The 23,049-nt window shown below is 40.1% G+C and overlaps 1 protein-coding gene across 2 annotated transcripts in view; it reads right to left on the bottom strand.

Moving 5' to 3' along the window:
- MEGF10 (multiple EGF like domains 10) overlaps positions 1-23,049 on the bottom strand; it is a 211,988-nt gene that overhangs the window by 95,761 nt on the left and 93,178 nt on the right. For both annotated transcript variants that reach the window (XM_035014032.1, XM_035014033.1), the window contains 2 exons: positions 20,081-20,182; positions 17,904-18,004 (listed from right to left, as the gene is read on the bottom strand). In XM_035014032.1, the coding sequence (XP_034869923.1) occupies positions 17,904-18,004; positions 20,081-20,182 (203 nt within the window). The remainder of the gene's footprint in view (positions 1-17,903; positions 18,005-20,080; positions 20,183-23,049) is intronic.

Here is a 23,049-nt window from a genome sequence, read left to right as displayed (position 1 = left end):
AAGAGCCCTTCTTTGCCTGTGATTTCTCATGCCAGGGAAAGAGAGAGTGTGGGAGTGAGTGTGCATTTCCCCCAAATGTGTAGAACCTTGTCAGAGAGGCCCATTTCTCTCTTGTCACATCCAGAGTATAGAGTTGGGAGCTACATGATTGGGGAAAGGGAAGAGGCTGGGAGAGTAGCAGATAGGAATCTTGGAGGGCATTAAAGGAATGTAGATCCTATCTGCGTTTCAGAGTTCACCGAGAAGTCCACCCATGAGCCACTGGGAATGCCCAGCCTGTGGATTCTCCTAATTGGCCCATGAACACTCCCAATATTCCATGTTCCTTAAACCACCCCCCACTCTGTGTCCCACTCTGTGTCTGGCTCTCTGTGCATGCTCCCAACGGTGGTAAGAATGAGCTTTGGCAGCTGGTTAGTAAACATGTCCAGAAAGTCAGCCCAAATCTGTGGGCCAAGGAGAGACTACAAGCTCGAGCTTTAGCTCTGCCCTTGGGAAAGCAAAGGAGAGGCTGTCAGCACAGCACGTGGCCTGGTGTGTTCCAGAATAGAAGGCATGCAAGTTTAAGAATTCTGCCACAAGAGGGAGCAAGAAGCGAGAAGCAAATCAATAGAGGATCTGAGAAAGCCTCAGAATCCCTAGCAGAGCTGACCGAAAAGTGTTTGTCTTCTAAAGTCAGTCAGTAAAGACTGGAGAAGGTGTCTATTATTACAAATGGGAAGATAACAGCAACAAAAGACTTCAAGGAACATTAAATATCAAGGGAACATGACGCCACCAAGGGAATACAGGAATCTTCCAGTAACCAACCTCAAAGACACGAAGAGCTGTGATTTACCCAATAAAGAATTCAAAATATCTGTTAAGGAAGCTCAACGAGCTACACAAAAAAAGAACAATTCACTAAGATTAGGAAAACAATATACAAACAAAATGAGAAGTTTTATGAAAAATAGTTAAAAAGAACCAAATAGAAATTCTGACTCTGAAGAATACAATGAATGAAATGAAAAATGCAAGAGGGCATAAAAAGATTATGATATCTATAATATGTTTTATATAAGCCTTATGGTAATCACAGAGCAAAAACCGACAGTAGATACACAAAGGAGAACAGAATCAAAGGATACCACTATGAAAAATCATCAATTCACAAAGGAAGGCACCAACAGAGGGACAAAGGGACAAGGGAACTACCAAACAGTTAGAAAACAATAAGATGGCATTATTAAGTCCTTACCTACTGAAAAGTACTCTAAATGTAATGGATGAATTCTCCAATCAAAAGGCAGAGAGTAGCTGGATTGGTTTTATAAAAAAGCAAGATCAAACTATATGCTGCCCAGAACAGACTCACTTCAGCTTTATGCATACATAAAGGTTCAAAGAGAAGGGATGAAAAAAGTTATTCCAGCCAAATGGAAACCAAAAGAAAATAGGGGTACCTACCTATACTTGTATGTGAGAAAAGAGACTATAAGCCAAAAAGGGCAATAAGAGAGAACGAAGATTATTATATAATGTTAAACGGGTCAGTTCATCAAAAGGATATACAATTGTAAGTATATATGCACCCAAAATTGGAGCAATTAAATATATCAATCATATGCCAACAGATCTGAAGAAAGAAATAGACAATAATATAATAATAGTAGAGGACTTTAATATCCTACTTTCACCAGTGGATAGATCATACACCCTGAAAATCAATGAAGAAATGTTGGACTTTAACTTTACTTTAGACCATGTGGACTTCAAAAAGACATATAAGACATATTTGGTCCAAAAGCAGCAGAATACATGTTCTCAACTGCATATGGAACATTCTTCAGGATACCATATGATAGGATTACAAAACAAATCTTAGCAAATTTAAGAAGACTGGGATCATATCAAGTATCTTTTCCAATTACAGTGGGCTGAAACTAGAAATCACTAACAGGAGAAAAAGTAGAAAATTCACAAATATATGGAAATATCACAATACAGTTCTGAACAACCAATGGGTCAAAGAAATTTTTAAAAATTAAATATCTTGAAACAAACAAAAGAGGAAACACAACATACCAACACTTATGGGATATTGCAAAGGGTGTTCTAAAAGGTAAGTTCATAGTAATAAACACAGACATTAATAGAATATCTCAAAAAACAACATAACTCTACATATCAAGGAACTAGGGAACTAGAAAAAATAAAACAAAACAAAACAACAACAACAAAAAGAACCAACTAAGCTCAAAGTTAACACAAGGAAGGAAATGACAAAGAACAGAAATAAATAAAGACTGAAACACAGTAAAATAGACCAACAAAGCTAAAGCTGGTTTTTTGAAAAGATTATCAAAGTTGACAAATCTTTAGCTAGACTACCTATGGAAAAAAGAGAGAGACTAAACGAATAAAATTAGAAATGAAAGAGGAGATGTTACAACTGGTAACACTGAAATAAAAAATATTGTAAGACACTATTATGAACAATTAGAGATCAACCAATTGGAGAACTGAGAAGAAATGGATAAATTCCTAGAAACGTAAGACCTACCAAAAGTGAATCATGAAGAAATAGAAAATCTCAACGAACCCATAAGGAGTTAGGAGATAGAAAACTTTCCAACAAAGAAAAGCCCAGGACCAAAGTGTTGCCCTGGTGAATTTACAAGACATTTAAAGAAGAATTCATGCCAATTTTTCTCAAACTCTTCCCCAAAATTGAAGAAACACTCCCAAACTCATTTTACAAAGCCAGCATTATCCTGATATCAAAACCAGTAAGGACACTCCAAGAAAAGTAAATTATCTATCAATATCCTTGATGAATATAGAAACAAAAATTCTCAGCAAAATATTAGGAAAGCAAATTCAGGAGCACATTACAAGGATCACATACACTATGCAAGAGGGATTTATCCTTGGGATACAAAGATGGTTCAACATAAAATGTGATACACCGCATTAATCTAATCAAAGATAAGTTGAATGATCATCTCAATAGGTGCAGAAAGAACATTTGCCAAAATAAAGCATCCTTTCATGATGTGAACTCTCAAACAATTGGGCATGTAAGGAATGTAGGTCAACTTAAGAAAGCCCATGGCTAGCATCATGCTCAGTGGTAAAAAGTGAAAGCTTTTCCTCTAAGATCTGGAACGAGACAAGCGCACCCACTCTCACCACTTCTATTCAACTTAGTCCTGGAAGTCCCATCCAGGGCAATCAGGTAAGGAAAAGAAAAAAAGGCATCAATATTAGAAAGGAAGAAGTAAAATTTTCTCTGTACATAATATAATCTTATATAGAGAAAATCCTGAAGACTCCATCAAAAGCAGTTAGAACTAATCAACATATTTGGTAAAGTTACAGGATACAAAATCAACATACAAAAATCAGTTTCAATTTTATACAGTAATGACAAAATATATGAAAAAGAAATGAAACAGTTTTGTTCACAACAGCATCAAAAACAGTAAAGTACTTAAGAATAAATTTAACCAAGGAGGTGAAACTTTTGTACACTGAAGACTACAAAACTTTGATGAAAATAATTTAAGAAAACACAAATAAATGGAAAGATGTCGTGTTCATGGATTGGAAGGATTAATATTGTTAAAATGTCCATAGTTCCCAAAGCCTATTCAATGCTATCCCTATAGATTTCCAATAGCATTGGGATTTTAATAGCATTTTTCACAGAAATAGAAACAACAATCCCAAAATTCTTATAAAACCACAGACCACCCCTGAGTAGCCAATGTAATCTTAAGAAATAAATACAAATCTGGAGGCACCATTCTTGCTGATTTCAACCTATATTACATAGCTATCATAACAAAAACAGTATGGCACTGACACATAGACCATTGCAACAGATCCGAGAGCCCATAAATAAACCCTGGGAATAAATGGTCAACTAATATTTGATGAGAGAGCCAAGAATACTCAATGGGGAGAGTAGAGTCTCTTAAATAAATGGTGCTAAGAAAAGTAGATAATCACATGCAGAAGAATGAAATTGGACCCCTCTCTTACACTACTTACAAAAATTAACTCAAAATGGATTAAAACCTGAAACCATAAAACTCCTAGAAGAAAGCATAGGGAAAGAGTGCCGTGATTTTTTTGATAGTATGCTGAAAGCACAAGCAATTAAAGCAAAAATAAGTAAGTGGGATTATATTGAAGTAAAATGCTTCTGCACAGCAAAAGAAACAACCAACAAAATGAAAAGTCAACCTACAGTAGGAAAGGAAATATTTGCAAATCTTATGTCTGATAAGGGGTTAATATCCAAAATATATAAAAACTCATACAACTCAATAGCAAAAACCAAACAACCCAAAGGGTACAAACTCGCAGTAATAAGTTCTGGGACTCTAATGTACAGCATGTCAACTATAGTTAATAATACTATATTATATACAGAAATTTGCTAAGAAAAGTAGGTCTTAAATGTTCTCACCATGTGCTCAGGTTGTGATCTCAGGGTCATGAGACCAAGCCCCACATCAGCTCCATGCTTAGTGCCGAGTCTGCAGGGGACTTTTTCTCTCTTCCCCCTGCACTCTCTCACTCTCTCGCAAATAAATAAATATTTAAAAAAATGTTCTCACCACAAACAAGAAATGGTAATTCTGTAAGATGATGGAGGTGTTAACTAACCCTATTATAATCATTTTGCAGTACATGTAAATGTGTCAAATTAAAATGTTGTACACCTTAAACTTAAACATGTCATATGTCAATTATGGGGAGCTGGGAAGAAAACCCAAGAAATTAAAGATCCAAAGAGTCCCTGATAAGTTAAATATTTGTAATTACCAGCCTAAGTTTCTATAAAAGAACACCAAATCCCTTATAGCATTGTTTCCCAATAAGTAGATTCTGAGAACTATCAGTTCTATCATGCTCTTGGGGAAGAAAAGTGGGAGCAGAATTTCACGGCCAAATAAATTTGAGACATACCTTTACTCCAAGCATTTCCAGAGACTTTACAAGACAGCCATAAATCTTTTAGAAAGGGGACCAAGCACAAGGCGTTTCCCAATCTCACTGGATAATGCAACAGTGAATTCCATAGGATGGGTATTCAGTAGCTCACACTAGGGGCATATAACTACAGATAACGCCCAGGGTCCAAGTTTCTAGAAACCTACTCTCCTCCTTGGATCAACAGATCGATTTCATTTGGGGTGGCAGAGTTCATTTTTGTCCCCCAATTACATGCTAAGTACAATAGATCAACCTAGTTGTTTTTGAGCTTAAACATCAGTTTGGGGGCTGTGTTTTTAGACCTGCCCCCATAACCATTGCCCCTCCGATGTGCCCAGCTGGCCAGGGAGGTCCACCTTCAAATCGTGGTGTCCTCTATGGTTTACCTAAGAAGGCTGCTTCTCTACGGAGTGGTTCTCTTGGAGCTCTAGCTGATTTCTTTCAACCCTTTTAGAATTACTCATCAAGACAAAAACCACCTCTGGAACTTGGGATATTGCTGCAGCTTATGGGAAGAGTAGTGTCCATGCAACCCTGCTGATATTATTACATGACTCCCCCCTCCTTTTGCAGCTCTGTGTGTGGCCCACAGGGATGTATTAGGATTTACCACTGGATTATCTGTGAAGGTGCTGATGGTCACCATCCTAGACGACAAAAAATGCAAGTTCTGTCATCACCTGGCCAGTTCAATGTTTTGTGGTTGGTCATTTAAATCAAAATGTGTTTTTCCCATTATTTTAAAAAGACTTTGCTGTAAAAAGATCTGAGCCATAGTACAATAAAAATTGCTTCTCAGTTCTGAGCTTCTTCTATTAACTATTATCTATCCCTATAAGGAGACTGCATAAATTGTTAGACCTGTGGGAATTCCACCTGTCCTGCAAAGGCTAAAATTGCAGGAACTCATTTTCTAGAGATAAGGCAAGGATTTTTCATTGCTTCCCTTTGGCCCTGCCTCCATGGGACTCTAAAGTCAGGCTTTCTTAAGCAAAAAAAAAAACAGGCAGTAGACATGATTTCCATCTGTTTGGACTAAGGCTATCTTGAATTCATGGTTTATTATTACTATTACTATTATTATTAAATCCATGGTACCTATTTATGAAATCCTAACTAGTGAGCAAACACTGACCATCAGTAAATCAACAAAGATTTCTGGGCATTGTTTATCAGTTTTGCTATCTTTACTACTAGCAGAGACCAAAGAGCAAAACTGGAAAACTGAAGTTTAGGTCCCAATAGATGTGTGGGAAAATTGGGATTTCTGCTGGTGAAGTATGGGGACAAAGGGCCTTTCCCAGTATTTAGTGATAGGTTCCTCTGCACCAAGTCGGGCTCCATAGCAACAGAATACAGGGTCCCTATGGAAACATGAAAAAATCCACGGCCAGTGGCAGAAAGGGCATCATGAGTAGGTATACTTAGAAACATACCATCTGACTGCTGTCAGTTCAACGTCTCTTTGGCTAGCCTAACAGGATTGTCTCGCTTTTATCTGGACTCAAAAGAGTCTACTGGCCACAGTTGTTGGGAAATACTTGACAAGATCACAACTTTATTATTAATTGAGCCTGTGAGAGTCAAGCAAATCCAGAGCAGAAGGCTCAGATTGCCTTCAGCTTCAGGGAGATGCTCCTCTCTCCTTAAGGTCTCATTCTGCCTCCCTAAATTCCCCCAGAGACGTCCAGCTTGACAATAAACAGCCCTCCGCCAAAGGTGGAAACTTCACAGCCTGAACGAGGCATTTTGCCCCTGTGCTCCCACTCTTCTCGTCTTGAAAAATCTGAGCCCAAAACTTTGCCGCAGCAAAAGACCAAAATGACATGAAACCTGACTAAAGAATTTCCTGTGTTCTTCCATAAATTCCAGGTGAAGGAAATGAGTATCTGCAGTGCAGTTCTTCCCAAAAGCCTTGCCCATTAGGACAATTTGCCCAAGCCTGCACTCTCACTCCTCCCAGACCCACCTATGGCTGACGCCATGCAAAAAGTGGCTGTTGACAACGTCACTTTTTCAATTCCCTGAATTAAATTGCTGACAATATAATCCTGAGTTAGTCTGGCAGATATTCCAGCTCATGAAGAGAGAGCTCGGTTTTCCTGAGGACAATAGCAGAAACAGGGGCATATGACTTCACGGGTAAAGGGGGAAGGTGGGTATAACAGGAAGCTATGACCAGCTGCATGATTCAGGAACCGCAAATTTCTCCCTGACTCAAGAGGTCCAAAATGCTACAGGATGCCTCCTAGACTCTACTACAGGGGTGGCAAGTAAGGCACTCAGGCCACCCAATGACAATGACAGACATCACTGATAAGTCACTCTGTTCTCTCTCTTAGCACGCCCATGGCCTCGGAATCCTTCTGGCTGGGTTTTTTTTTGTTTTGTTTTGTTTTTTAAGATTTTATTTATTTATTTGACGGAGAGAGAGAGACAGCAAGAGAGGGAACACAAGCAGGGGGAGTGGGAGAGGGAGAAGCAGATTTCCCGCGGAGCAGGAAGCCTGATGCGGGGCTCGATCCCAGGACCCTGGGATCATGACCTGAGCCGAAGGCAGACACCTAACGACTGAGCCACCCAGGCAGCCTTCCTTCTGGTTTTTTAAAGATTTATTTATTTATTTTAGAGAGAGAGGTGGGGGGAGGGGCAGAGGGAGAGAGAATCTCAAGCAGACTTCTTGCTGAGCTCAGAGCCCACGTGGGGTTTGATCTCACAACCCTGAGATCATGCCCTGAGCTGAAACCAAGAGCTGGATGCTTCACTGACTGAGCCACCCAAGCACCCCCCTCAGAATCCTTCTGAACACAATGTTCCAGGTTGTTGCTTCTAAGGGACGGTGCTCTCTCTCCCCAAAGGGAAGCTTTTTGTTAATTCCAATTTAGCATCACATAACATTCTAGTACAAAAAAAAAAAGAAATAGGGGAAATGTATGGGTTATGTGTCCCCTTAAAGTGACATCTACGTGGCCTATCTGCCTCTTGGAAGAAAAATAGTCCTGCGTAAGTGAGCTACAGATATCTTTGAGCCCTTAACCCAATATTTGGGTTTAAAACCCATTGCTTACCGAAGCATGACATTCAAACAAGAATAAAGGTGCATTTGCAATAATTATTTTTTATATAAACAGCAACCCCAGTTCTAGCTCCTTATTTCCCTATGACCACTTCTGTTTTTCAAAAAATTGGCCAAGTTAAAAATCAGCTGTGAATATTCATTCACTGCTACGGTAATCAATTGTCACACTCGTCTCTGCTAAGAACAGGAAATCATATATTGTTCAGTGTGTGGGAGTTAAGGCTTCTTGTTTACAGTTCCAGAGTTCTCTTAACGAATGCCAAAGACAGGCAGGGCACATCCATGGGAACTGATCTTCCATCATTGCGGGCTGCCCTACAAGGCAATAGAGTGGGTGACCCAGACCCCAAACCTCTTCCTATACCTTCCTCGCAAGCCACACTGCCTTACAGCTTTCATTTGAAGTTAGCACTTGACCTTTCCCATCTAACAAAAACAGGGAGGCAGAGTTAAGTCCACCACAAAGGAAACATTTCTCAGCATCTAGCAGCAGACTGGGCATCTGGGGCAAAAGGATGGGAGCTGGCCTGGAGAAGGGGCCCCTGGCTGTGTCTTTTGTCCATTCTGATGCTGCCCCAAGCAACCTGGCTTACGTCTGTAGTCCCTGTCATCAGCCAAGGTGAGACCTAGGACATGGGAGTAAGAACATATGGCCAGCCTTGTCCCAGGATTAACCAGTCCTCCCCATGGAGGGAGAGGCGCCAACTTCCTACTCCGCAGCTGCTTTTCCTGTGAGCTTTTCCTAGTCCCGTGAACGCAAATCTATAGGAGATTCCTACTTGCTAAGAAGTCGGTTTCAAGTTCGTGTTTGGAAATCAGCTGTGTGTACCCTGAACACATCTTTCTGAAGTTCTGGTCTTGTACATAATGGTGAGGCCACTTAGAGCTGCCTCAAACACTCATATACTCCACAACTGCAGCGCCATAATGATCATGAGCCTGGTCTCAGCTCCTTCCCATGGACCAGCGCACCTTTGTGTTTCAGCTTGAACTACTTCAAACTGCTCTCCCTACCAGTGGACCAGAGACTATTCCTCTCTCCTCAGTGCTCATGGAGGAAGCTGTGGGAGAAGGTAAGAGGCTGCCCTGGCTCCACACCATCCCCAGAGCTGCAAACATTTGAGGTCTTGGGAGAGGGGGACTGGGGAAACTCTGGGGTGAGGAGGGAATGGAACCCAGCAACATTGTTGAAGATCAGAGGCTCTGAAGGGCCTGGGCCTTCTGCCTTTGACCTTCACATTTGTTATTCAAGTCCCAGTGCCGGACTGTCTCCCTTTTTTCTCCACTGTCACCTCTTCCTCCTAGTCAGCATTTCCGTGACTCTCTGAAGAACAAAGCAGTCTCACTGTACCCACCAGACTATCCTCATCCTTGGAACCAAGGCTAATAAACATATGTTTTTGGAGAGAACATCTTCACTAGTGATTAAGGGAATACATAGTAAGGCAGGTACCATTTTCCCCCAATAGGATGAAAGCAATAGTAATACCTAGTGTTGGTGAAGATATGGAGAAGTGGGCACCCTCATATACTTTAGTGGACAAGCAAATTGTTACAACCTGTTTGGACAGCAGTTTGACAATTTGTATCAAAAAATCTTAAAATGTGGCTCAGAGGGCTCCTGTCTCCTCATATCCATTATTTCCTTCCCATAAAAAATATATTTTTACTGGGCCCTTGACCATTCAGAATTCAGATGCTCTTGCAGGTTAGGGAGTCCTGTGACTAAGTTCTGGCCAAGTGGAAATGGAATGTGATCACTTCCATTTAAAAGAACTTTCTTTAGGGGTGCCTGGGTGGCTCAGTCAGTTAAGTGTCTGCCTTCGGCTCAGGTCATGATTCCAGGGTCCTTGGATTGAGCTCCACGTTGGGTTTCCTGCTCAGCAGGGGGTCTGCTTCTCCCTCTCCCTCTGCCCCTCCCCCCACTCATGCTCTCTCTCTCTCAAGTAAATAAAATCTTAAAAAAAAAAAAAAAAGGCAGCTGGCATTGCCATTTGTCTCTTTCTCCCACCTCTTCCATCCATTTCTTAGGACCAGGATTGATATGTGGAGATCCATAATGGTATATGAAGATGAAGGTTGCACCCTAAGGGCAGTGGAGCAAAAGGTGGAAATTGTCTGGGTCCCCTACTGGGTTACCCAACTCTAGGCTCCGATGTGAGAAAGAAACAAACTTTTATCTCATAGCTGAACCTGATCCTTCATGATACAACATGCATGCCCTTTGTCCCAGAATCCCATCTAATTTATCTTATGAATCACTCACATGCACAAAGTGAGATACAAAATGATGCTCATGCATCCACTAAACTATTTAAGTGTCTAGTAATTGGATGAGTGAATTGGCAGGTAGGTAGATAGGAAGGAAGGGAGGAAGGATCAGCGAGGGAGGCAAAACAACAAGGGAGAAATAGATGTTAATATATAATCTTGGAACACACTACATTTAGGCCAATTTGTGTTATGCATCTTTTCATTTTAGGAACAAGATCAAAATTCTAAATTAGGGAACTGTATGGAATATATATATATAGGGGTAGGGTGTTTGAGAAGATGGAAGATGCAAAGTATCTGGAGATTGCTGATCCTATAGACAAAATTAATACATTGGAGGAAGAGCCACATAACTGTCACTCTTGCAAACTTCAGACAATACACGGGACCAGCATCAAGGCAAGGTGGAAGAGCATTAACAAGATGACCTTAGAGGTTATGATTTCACATGTGAACATAGCCGTGAGATTTGCAAGATGCAATCAGGTATCATTTTAATATTTACAAGAGATATGGGTCATAAAATATAAGAATTACATGAAAAGAAATCATAATTGTAGCAATTACCACAGTAAACTTAGGCAAAAAAAATACATTTATATATTTTAATGACTAAAAGTTATGTCAAATTTAATCAAACAGGGACACTAACTGGGTCGATGGTTCTCACCTAACCTGAAAAATGGGACTAAGACAGGATAGGTCTCAAATTTCAGGAATATGGAATACAACGTCTATAGCAGACAATGGGCTCAGTATGTTCCATCAAGGTAGTAATCAAGGACCATGTTGCCTGATATTTTAAAAACTTCAGAAAACAATTCAAAGGAATATTATGTAGGCTTAAGAAAAGAATTTCTAGCAAAGGGTATAACATGGATGAAGCTCGAGGACATGATACTAAGTGAAATAAGTCTGTCATAAAAGGACAAAGACTATATGATTCCACTCACATAAAGTCTCTAAAGTAGCAAAACCCCAGAAACAGAAAGAAGTTAAAAGGTGATGGCCAAGGGCTGGGGTAAGGGAAGAAGGGGAATTAAGATTTAATATGTATAGAGTTCCAGTTTTAAAAGATGAAAAAGTTCTAGGGATCTGTTGCACAACAAAGTAAATACACTTAATACCACTGAATAATACATTTAAAAATTAGGAACATGGGAAATTTCATGCCATGTATTTTTTTACTACAATCAAAAGAAACAAACTAATTAATTAAAAGCTTCAGCAAACTGAAAAGATACACCAAATTTTTTTTTACAGTAAAGCAAAAACATGAGATGACATAATTATTTACTTAGAGGGTAACTATCTTTCAGCCTGGTGAAAATTTTGAATTTAATATGGAAATGTGCGAGACAATCAAACTCTATAATGTTTATTCCATTTTAAAAGCATAAATTCCATTTAAAAAACTTGATGGTGTTTAAATTTGTAAAACATTAGTTAGAAGCCCTTCAATGTGTTTAGTAGAGTTTGTTAGACTGATGAATGAAACATCTATAAGCTGAATTTGGCATAAGAAACACCAGGTTTTTATATTATATTATAATTTATTTAAGTTATATTATATAACTTCAATATATCAGATATCCCACTCTATGGATTAGAAAAATTAATATTGTTAAAAAGCCCATACCACCCAATGCTACCTACAGATTCAACACAATCCCTATCAAAATTCCAATGACATTTTTCATGGAAACAGAACAATCCTGAAATTTGTGTGAAACCACAAAAAAACCCAAACAGCCAAAGCAAGCTTGAGAAATGAGAACAAAGCTGGAGTCAGTATGATTCCTGATTTCAAACTAGAGTAATCAAATCAGGAGGGCATTGACATAAAAACAGACACAGAGATCAATGGAACAGAATAGAGAGCCCAGAAATGGACCCACGCATACATGGTCAATTAATTTATGACAAAGGAGCCACAAATGCACAATGAGGAAAAGACATTGTCTTCAATAAATGTTTGGGGAACACTGGACAGTCACATGCAAAAGAATGAAACTAGACAACTGTCTTTTACCACACACAAAAACGAACTCAACATGAATTAAAGACTTGAATACAAGACCTGAAAGCATAAAACTCCCAGAAGAAAACATAGGCCGTAAGCTTCTTTTTTTTTTTTTTTTTTAAGATTTTATTTATTTATTTGAGAGAGAGAATGAGAGACAGAGAGCATGAGAGGGAGGAGGGTCAGAGGGAGAAGCAGACTCCCCGCCGAGCAGGGAGCCCGATGCGGGACTCGATCCCGGGACTCCAGGATCATGACCTGAGCCGAAGGCAGTCGCTTAACGACTGAGCCACCCAGGCGCCCCAGGCCGTAAGCTTCTTAATATCAATCTTAGTGATAAGTTTATGGCTATGACACCTAAAGCAAAGGCAACAAAAATTAAAATAAACAAGTGTGACTCCATCAAACTAAAAAGCCTCTGCGCTATAAAGGAAATCATCAAGAAAACGAAAAGCAACCTACCAATAAAAGGAAACATTTGCAAATCATTGCAAATCATATATCTGATAAGGGGTTAATATCCCAAGTATATAAAAAACTCATACAACTCAATAGCCAAAACAAATAAAAAAAATAAAAAAAATCTAATTAAAAAGTGGGCAGAGGATCTGAACAGACATTTTTCCAAAGAAGACATACAGATGGCCAGTAGGTACACGAAAAAGTGCTCATCATCACTAATCAGTGGGGAAACACAAAAACATCAAAACGACAAAAAGATATCATCTCCACCTGTTAAAACAGCTATGATCCAAAAGGCAAGAAATAACAAGTGTTGGCAAGGATGTGGAGAAAATGGAGGTTCCTCACAAAATTAAAAATAGAACTACCATATGAATCAGCAATTCCACTTCTGGATATTTATCTGAAGGCAACGAAAACATTACCTCATAAAGGTATCTACGTCCCTATGTATATAGCAGCATTATGTATAAAAGCCAAGAGACAGGGGCGCCTGGGTGGCTCAGTTGGTTAAGCAGCTGCCTTTGGCTCAGATCATGATCCCGGGGTCCTGGGATCGAGCCCCATGTCGGGCTCCCTGCTCAGTGGAGAGTCTGCTTCTCCCTCTCCCTCTGCCTGCCTCTCTGCCTACTTGTGCTCTCTCTCTCTCTCTCTCAAATAAATAAATAAAATCTTAAAAAAAAAAAAAAAGCCAAGAGACAGAAACAACCTAGTGTCCATTGATGGATGATAAATGGATAAAAGAAATGTGGTATATGAACACAATGGAGTATTACTGATCCATAAAAAGAATGAAATCTTGACAAAAAGAATGGATAAAGAAGATGTGTGCATGCATGTGCGTGTGCATGCACGCACACACACACACACACACAATGGAATATCATACAGCCAAAGAAAAGGATGAGATTTTGCCATGTATGACAACATGGATAGACCTCCAGAGTACTATGCTCAGTGAAATAAGTCAGACAGAGAAAGACAAATACCGTGTGATTTCACTCGTGTGTGGTATCTAAAAAACAAAACAAATGAATAAACAACAAAAAAGCAGAATCAGACCTATAAATACCGAGAACAAACTGATGGTTGCCAAAGGGAAGGGGGTGAAAAGACAGGCAAAGGGTTGTGAAGGGGAGAGGGACATACAGGCTGCCGGTTAGGGAATGAATCAGCCACAGGAATAAAAGGCCCAGCATAGGAAATGTAGCTAGTGATAGTTGCACAGCATTCCATGGTGACAGGTGGTGGCCATGCTCGTGGTGAGCACAGCATTGCATATAGAGAAGTTGAATCACTACGTGAATCACCCCTGAAAGCGACATAACACCGTGTGTCAACTATACTCAAATGAAAAAAAATGTTAATAAATAACAAAAAATCATGTATACACATACATGTATACGCACCCCAAACCTACATACACATACAAATGTACAAACAGACGCAAACATACTAAATCCATTTCATTCCTCTGGGCGTTTCTTCGTTAATATTTTAATTTCTCCAAATCAAAAGTAATGAGACACAAGATTAGGCAAGAACAGTAACCCTGAAAGATGAGTAAACATAAAAGTTTAATTATTTTGGGGAACAGGTGAAAACCTCATCAAGAAATCATAGACATCTTCAGGTCTAATAATATTTTCCTTATGGAAAATTTTCCAACCATTCTTTTTTTCCCTACCCAGATTCCATTGCCATACCCTGTATTTTCCGTTTTGGCTCTTCCTGCCTGATGACATAATCTGTCTTCTGGACATAGAGCCTGGCCACTCAGCTTGTGCTCTACGGACCAGCAGCTTCTGCACAGTCTGAGTCTAGGAGAAATGCATCATCGTTGGCAGGGCGAAGCAGGGGTAGGTGGAGATGGGAGGATGGAGCTTGCTCTCCAGAAGGAGCTACTCCAGCTACCTGAAGGAAACTTTTTTTCAAATACAGGTATGTATGTGCATGAAATCGCCCTTTTTTGCCTTCTAGGAAAACTCACTACCAAAAATTAAACTAAAATTATAACTGAGGGGCGCCTGGGTGGCTCAGTCGTTAAGCGTCTGCCTTCGGCTCAGGTCATGATCCCGGGGTCCTGGGATTGAGCCCCGTATCAGGCTCTCTGCTCAGCAGGAAGCCTGCTCCTCCCTCTCCCACTCCCCCTGCTTGTGTTCCCTCTCGCTGTGTCTCTCTCTGTCAAATAAATAAATAAAATCTTTAAAAAAATAAATAAAAAATTTTAAAAATAAAAAAATAAAATTATAACTGATTCCTGTGTTTCCATTCCTTCTGGTAACTGGAAACAGGTAACAATGGTGTCTATACTAGGTGCCTGGCAGCAAAACCTAATTGAAAAAAGAGATTCTGAAAGCAGAACCAAGAATCATGTGTTCTCTCTTCCTTCCCTATCCACAGGGGTTCCTCACTGGTGCCGGCTGGGGAGGGCAGAGAAGATGGACTGGAGGCACCTCCAAGAACAAGGAAGTAAGGGAAGCTTGATTGTTCTCTGGGGCTAAGCTATGAAATCAACACATCAGAGTGGAGAGATGCAAAATACCCTTAAAGAGACCAAATAGCTCCCAGGCCTCTGAGACCAGACGGAGAGCTGATTAAATCTATTAACATATCTAAAGGAAAAATGTTTCGGTCTCCAGGGGCAGTTGGTCAGATGGAAGGCTTAGAAAAAGGAGAATTTTAGAGGCAAATGCCAGAGATACCCATCCAAGAAGTCAGGGGGACAACTCGCAACCTGTCTAGTGTAAGATAAAGGAAAGTTATTTTTACCATTGTAATATTCAGGTATGATGGGGTCATGGGATTGCCCAGCATCCTGAGATGGGCCGCAGTACTGAATGAAATGACAGAGGTGCTGGGTTCTGGAAGGCTGGGACCATGAAGCACTAAACACCGACTGACCCTGCTTGGATCCACGGTCCTCACACCAGCTTGCCGGTAAAATCTAGCTTCCCATGTGCGAGGCCTTCAAGGAGAGAAGGTATGACCAGAAGATAGCCCTCCAGGCTCTGTGTCACTTCATGAAATAGCATCGTGACTTTATCTATAATTTCTGTCACTTGGGTAATAGAAATGAACCTTGGGAGATAACACCACTCCCTTACGTACTGACCCTTGTTCCTGTAAGTTTGAGCCCTCCCTAGCGTGGGCACTAAGATAATGTTACCCTGAAGCTTCTGGGAAGTGGCTGGCCCAGACAGCCGGGGTCCACCCCCACCCCTCTGCCCCTGTGTGCACTCAGGGCTTTCCTTGGAAAATTCCCATCAGCCTGGGCCTCAGAGATCAGTTGGTGATTATCCTCTAAGATGTTTGATTATAAACATGTAATTTTTCTTATTCGGCATCCTTATTAATCAAAGACATGCAAATTAAGAAAAAAATTAGTAAAGGGAAAATTGGCACAGGGTATAAGCAAAAAAGCATTCCCACATACTGCAGGTGGGAGCCTAAAGTGGGAACACACCAAACATCTGAAAAATATGGGTATACCTCTGACCCAGCAATTTTACTTCCAGGAATTTATCCTTACCTATTAATTAAGGGGATGAACAAAGATTTAACCACAATGATGTCTTCCACAGCAGTTCATAATAGCTAAAACATGGAAATCATGTAAATATTCAACAGCTGAAATTTGTTAAATATCTACAATGCAATAACACACTTACATTTGTAGTATGTTACCAAAGTACATTTACTAACCAGGAAAGATATTCACACTGTATTTTTCTTTTCTTTTCCTTTCCTTTCCTTTTTTTTCTTTCATTTGCTTTTCTTTTGTTGCATTTTCTAATTTTTTCAACAAACATTTATTACTACATACAGCCCTGGTTCTAAATCAAAGTTGAGGAACTGCCCCTGTTCCTATAAAGAATAGAATCCAGGGGCTCCTGGGTGGCTCAGTCAGTTAAGAGCCGAACTCTTGATTTCAGCAGGGCTCATCATCTCACGGTCCTGGGATCAAGCCCAGAGTCGAGCCCTGCTTTAGGCTCCACGCTCAGCGGGAAGTCTGCTTGAGGATTCTCTCTCCCTCTGCCCCTCCCCCCATTCTCTCTCTCTCTCTAAAATAAATATATCTTAAAAAAAAAAAAAATAGAATCCAGTCATTGGAAGGAAGAGGACACAGACAATATCCATTATATCCATTTAAGTCTTTTCTCCACTTGTGATCAAAGGAGACTCAAACAGGTATAAGGCTTCTCCGAGGTCACCCAATGCTCTTACCCAGCCCTGCAGATACTTAAGCCAGCATGTGTCCAGTCATTTCTAATGCCTTCAGTTTGGAGCAGAACCTTGTCTCTCTCGATGCTACTCAACACCAGTGTCTTAGCTCGGAAAGCAATGTTGCCCCTCTTAGCTGTGTGTAGAGCCACAATAGTTGAATACACCCCCTTTTTAATGATCTCTCTTCTCTACGTCCTCAACACAGTAGTCAGAAGCCTCAATTGCAAACTTAATCGCACGTGATACTCCAAAATTTTCCGAAGTGAATCGTAAAATATCCAACTTCCCTTGAGACATTTCAGAATGAATTGGTGAGATGGGGAGGGGAGACAGAAAGTGACAAACAAAGAAGGTGTACTTTGTGACCCTGACTTAGAGTGGTTTCTTAGTGTGAAAGCTCCTTTGCGTTTTGCAAGCCTCATCCTTCTGTGTACCAGGAAAGAACACACTGGCCTCTCAGAAGCTGCCTCGGGACTCTGGTCAGCTGCGGCGGAAAAGTCCTGCCTCTGTTCTCTTCTGTGACCTGAGTCTAGTGACTCCTTGACCAGTTTCCAAAGAGACATTTATTGCAAAACGGTAATTAACACTGCGACATCCGGCCTTAAATGATCCTTCTATAACGTCTGTTTTCTCCTCAAGTGAGATTCATGTGGAGATTTTTGATAGGACACAGGGACAGAGCAACGCTTCCGTCATTCCACAGACCAGGAAAGCCGCAGCCCAGGGTGACAGGGAATGATCCAAGCTGCCCCACCCCCCCAGGCCTCCATCTCAGCTGCCATTCGCATGTGCCATTTCCCAGCGCTGGGAAACACAAGCGCCCCACAAAGTGATGGAGGTCTTACTTACGGACACACATTTCCCTGCTTTCATAAAATCCAGGACAACACTGGGATTTGCGTCTATACATAGTCTTCTCCCCATGCCGATAGGCTGTCCGATAACTGATTCTGCACGGAAGGAAAAAATCACATTGTTACTTCTTTTGACCAGCAATTTGATCAGAAGTAAAGAATTTATATTTTGATACAAAAGAGCTATTAAATATAATAAAGGTATGAAAAACAAAGTACTCTAAAATAGGTAAGAAGGAACATGGACTGTATGTCTTTTTTTTATATATATATATATAATGTATTATTGGTTTCAGTCTTGAACAATATTATGCTAACTCTTATCTTTTTGCTTAAGAATATATGTATCTATATTTTTTTAAAGGAGTAGTTTATTTTTTTTTTAAGATTTTATTTATTTATTTGACAGAGAGAAACACAGCGAGAGAGGGAACACAAGCAGGGGGAGTGGGAGAGGGAGAAGCGGGCTTCCGCGGAGCAGGGAGCCCCACCTGGGGCTCAATCCCAGGACCCTGGGATCATGACCTGAGCCGAAGGCAGACGCTTAATGACTGAGCCACCCAGGCACCCCTTTGCTTAAGAATATATTAAAATTGCCCATTTTAGCCAACCTATACTTTATTTCAAGGGATCAGAAGTTTCATGACTTTCCTATTTCACTTATCTTGAGATACGTTGGGAAGTATCGATTAGTTTCAGATATGAGGGGCGCCTGGATGGTTCAGTCAGTTAAGCGTCTGCCTTCGGCTCAGGTCATGATCCCAGGGTCCTCGGATCAAGCCCCGCATCGGGCTACCTGCTTAGCGGGGAGTCTGCTTCTCCCTCTCCCACTCCCCCTCCTCCTGCTCATGCTCTCGCTGTCTCTCTCAAATAAATGAATAAAATCTTTTTTAAAAATTTCAGATATGACACTGATCTAATTATCATTTGCTTACATATGTTTTAAAAGAAGAATTCAGAGAATTCCTTGAAAAACCTATGACAATACAGTCTCATCCCACTATAAAATAGATTATATATAGACAAATGACCCTCATTAACTAAAGCCTCATTCATTCACTGATTTATTTATATAACACATGTTTACTGAGCACTCACTATATTCCAGGCACCACTCTAGGCATTGGGAAAATAACTCACAGTGAGCAAAACAATATAAAGCCTTGCCCTCAAGAAATGTATATTCCACTGGGGAAGAAAGATCTATAGAATTTAAGTACAGATCCACATTAAACGAATAAATATGTCATATAATGACTGGTAACGATTATATGTTGTAATGAAAAATAAGGCCGGAGTAAGGGAAGAGAGTGTGACAGTATGGGAATACTTGTTTAGATAGAGTGGACAAGGAAAGCTTGTCTGAAGAAATAACATTGAGCATAACATTTAGTGCAGCATAAATCAACAGATGTCACATTTAGACCCATCACTCACACCACTATAAGTTTATTTTACAAATAAAAGTAAGGTATCAAGGTTCCCTTCCATATTAACATTAATATTTAAGATATTTTTCTTTTCTGTTTTCGCATTTATAGGAAAAAAAATATGTCTTAAGTTGAGGTCAAATTTAAGTTAGTCTAGGGGTGCCTGGGTAACTCAGTTGGTTAAGCATCTGACACTTGATTTCGGCTCAGGTCATGATCTCAGGGTCATGAGATCAAGCCCCAGGTCAGGCTCTGCACTGGAAGTGGAGCCTGCTTAAGAGTCTCTCTCTCCCTCTCCCTTTTCCCTCTGCCCCCATCCCCCGACCCTGTGCACGTGCGTGTATGTGCTCTCTCACTCTAAAAAAAAAAAAAAAAAAAAAATTAAGTTAGTCTAAATTGAGTCAGATATTCAAGTAGAAACATACACTGGAATATGAGTCTCTGGATACCTAGTGATGTCCATATTGAAGAGCGTCTCCCCCGTTTATGCACCACACACAAGCTGCATGAATTCTTGCTAACCAAATGATGGTAACCAGTAGACCCTTTCTCTGTAAGCTCCTCACAGACAGTGGTTTTGCTTTTCCGTATCTCCTATGGTTTGGAACAAGGCTAAGATGATAGCAAGCACTCAGTAACTATTCCAGAGATGAATGGATGCATCTTCTCAAATGTTTAATGTCTCTGCATTAAAGGACTTCCCAGTTAGCCAAACTCATAAATGTATCTGGGCTTCGATTACCTGTGCCGTGTGCATTTAAACCAGTTCAGAATGTCAGTGCAGCTGGTGTAGTAGATTTGATCGAAGGGATGTGGGTATGACTCTTGCACAGTCACTGAGTAGCTGACAAAGAAGAAAGATAAAGAATCAATATTTCTGATTCTTACATTCGTGATATACCACGTATATAAAAAAATCAGAGGCTAAATTATCTTCATTGGCAACTCCATGCTGACTTTTAATAGAGAATCTCCATGTTTTTACAGGTTTTTATTTGACCCAGAGCACCAAAAGGACCAATATTAATAATACATTTAAAAGACAAGAGTTCATGTTCTGAATTTCATAAAAGAATTCTCTTTACCATTCACCATAAATTCTGATAATCCCAAATTTACAAACATGATCACCATATATTGCTCTGTATTTAATTCCATCCCCTCATCCCAGGGGTGCAGGGTTAACCCAGACCTTTCACAAGAAGTTTTCGATCTAAATCTGTATGCAAATAATAAGTACAGAGACCATGTGAATATTCATAACAGTACATTTTGGTACAGATTCTGGAAAATCAGAAAGAACATATTTCTCAGGTTGGAACTTGAATTAATTTGGTTTGTGTGCCTGCCCTACTTCTCAGGCACTGGGAGGATATATACAAGCTCTAAATAAAAACTACAAAGTCTCTAAACATATAGCTGAAACAATTAGCCTGAAATATACATATCCACAGCCTGCTGCTACTTAGCCTGGTTTCCACTACATTTTCACTAACAGCTTCTTGTTAAAGTAAAAGTATGCAATCCTAAGGGCCTGAGAATGTAGGTGGAAAACATCCATAAAACATAAAGAGCATTCAATGTTCAATGTCATAGTTCTTCATTTTAAAGCAGTCCATTACATGCTCAAGAGCTTAGAGTTGCTACCTACACGAAAACTTGGAGAATCCTCTTGGCCGAACAAGTTAATCCTCTTCTCCTTAACAATCTCAAAGATTTTCACTTAAATCTTTAATTCACACTAGCAAGTGAAACAGGCCACAATTATGGACTCACTTGCAGCAAATCAATAGGCCAACTTCATTATTAGGAACTATCGACTAGAGAAGGTACAGAAGGAATGAGGCTGAAATGTCAGCATGAAGAATTCAGGTTAGAAATAGGGTAGAACCTTCTCATTTGAAAAGCTATGTGGTGTTAGGCTCCCCAACAGTGGGATTTCTTTCTCCAAGTAGCCCCTGTTAGCTATTATGTGCTTAGGCTTCAATGGGAAATCCATAAAATAATCATTCTGTTCACACTTTTGTGTATCTCATTCTTTGGGTCACTGCAACTTGATTTCTAGGTAAATTTAGTGATCCTCCACAAATCTTAGGCAGATGCAATAGGCCCTACTGAAAAGATCACTGATTAGCAGAAGACAGGGTTATCCTGATCTGACGCTGAGAAACTAGACGGTCATTAGCAGATAACCTTCCTTCCCTTGGTTTTGAGTATCACATTTGAAAACCAAAGAATCACGGATGGTCTTGAAGATCCCTTCCTACTTGGCATTCTGAATTTCTTACATACATTTTAGGTGATTATTTCCTTCTCTATTGTATGCCACCTGAGGCTACCTACAAGAGCAGGTTCAGATGAGTGTAGGGGATGCAAACCCCCACATCTGTAATATAACTCCTTTAAGGGAAAAGAGGCCACTGTTAAAATATAAAGGTTCTTGGGATGAAATATCACAATAAGGTATTAATGTCTTCTGACCTCTCGCACTGTTCTGAGGTTCAGGTTGATGCAAATTCCAAGACTTCCTCAGCAATTTTTTTCCCTGCCTATCCAGCTGCTTGTAAATAACTGAACCTTGAGGCCTGCAGCATTATTTCTCTATTCCATTTTCAGTGCAGAGCAAAGCGAATGAATGTCCTCTGCTTATAGGTGCAGTTCTGCATTACCCATGAGCAAAACACAGCAATGCCCACACGTGCTAGAGGAGTAAAAAAGAAACCACCCTAAATCAAGGCTGACTGGAAGACAAAAATGTTCTACCAAGCTCTACAGCACGAATTCAACAGAACTAAAGTGGATCGTTGGAACTAAACTGGATGCATTATTCCCATAAAATTTCAAAGGCCGTGTTATGATGGTTAAGGTCTGTCTGCCTTGGTGAGCAGAAGAGATAATCAACAAAGGGATCCCGGCCAAACACATCCCATTTAATGTGGATGGGAGAACAGATTCCATAGGCAAACACGAGAAATGTTTTCACTAATTTCTAGCAGTCTGGAGGATTACTTAAATGAGAGAAAGTGCTCAAGTATATGAATTTTCTCTCTTGCCACTTGCTGTTCACCAAAAGCACACATTTGAGGGACGCTTCTCTGGTTTTCAGATAGAAAAAAAGGCTCTTGGTAATCAAACCATTTAGGATTCCAATTCAACAAACAGTTATTTGAACATCTCTGCAATTTCCGCCCCCAAAGAGCTCTCAAGAGGGGCCAGCACATGATGCTAGAAATAATACAACAGGGCTCTAACAGAGAAATACGTACAGTTTTGGGGAAACACGGACACAAAAGGTACTATGCTCTGAGCATTTCTCTTCCACCTTGACTCTTCTGATTAAAATTATTCAGAGCCTCAAATTCAGTTCAGAAGTGACTGAAAACAAATTACTTTGCACATTGATCACAAATAGGCTTCTGGTGAAGTCTATGGGAGAAGGGCTCTAAGCCTCTTCACACCAAATTTCCTTTCTGTTGGTTTTTATACATTTTTTCTTTTCCATACAATCTTGCTCTTCCCCCTCCTCATTTTTAATGGTATTCTAATCACATGACAAAATTTGGAAAACATTAACATTAATGAGAATTCTCTAACTCTTACACAACCACCAATAGCATTTTGCTGACTTTTTACAGTCCTCAGGGGTTTTTTAGCTTTTTGTGTTAGTTCAGGTTTTTGGCTTTTATTATAATATAATCACACGACTCACAT

The sequence above is a fragment of the Mirounga leonina genome, unplaced genomic scaffold (genome assembly GCF_011800145.1).
Source record: "Mirounga leonina isolate KUSES-001 unplaced genomic scaffold, KU_Mleo_1.0 Mir_168, whole genome shotgun sequence".
NCBI lineage: Eukaryota > Metazoa > Chordata > Mammalia > Carnivora > Phocidae > Mirounga > Mirounga leonina.
The sequence above is the reverse complement of the archived record's forward strand: the minus strand, read 5'-3'. Positions and strand labels throughout refer to the sequence as shown.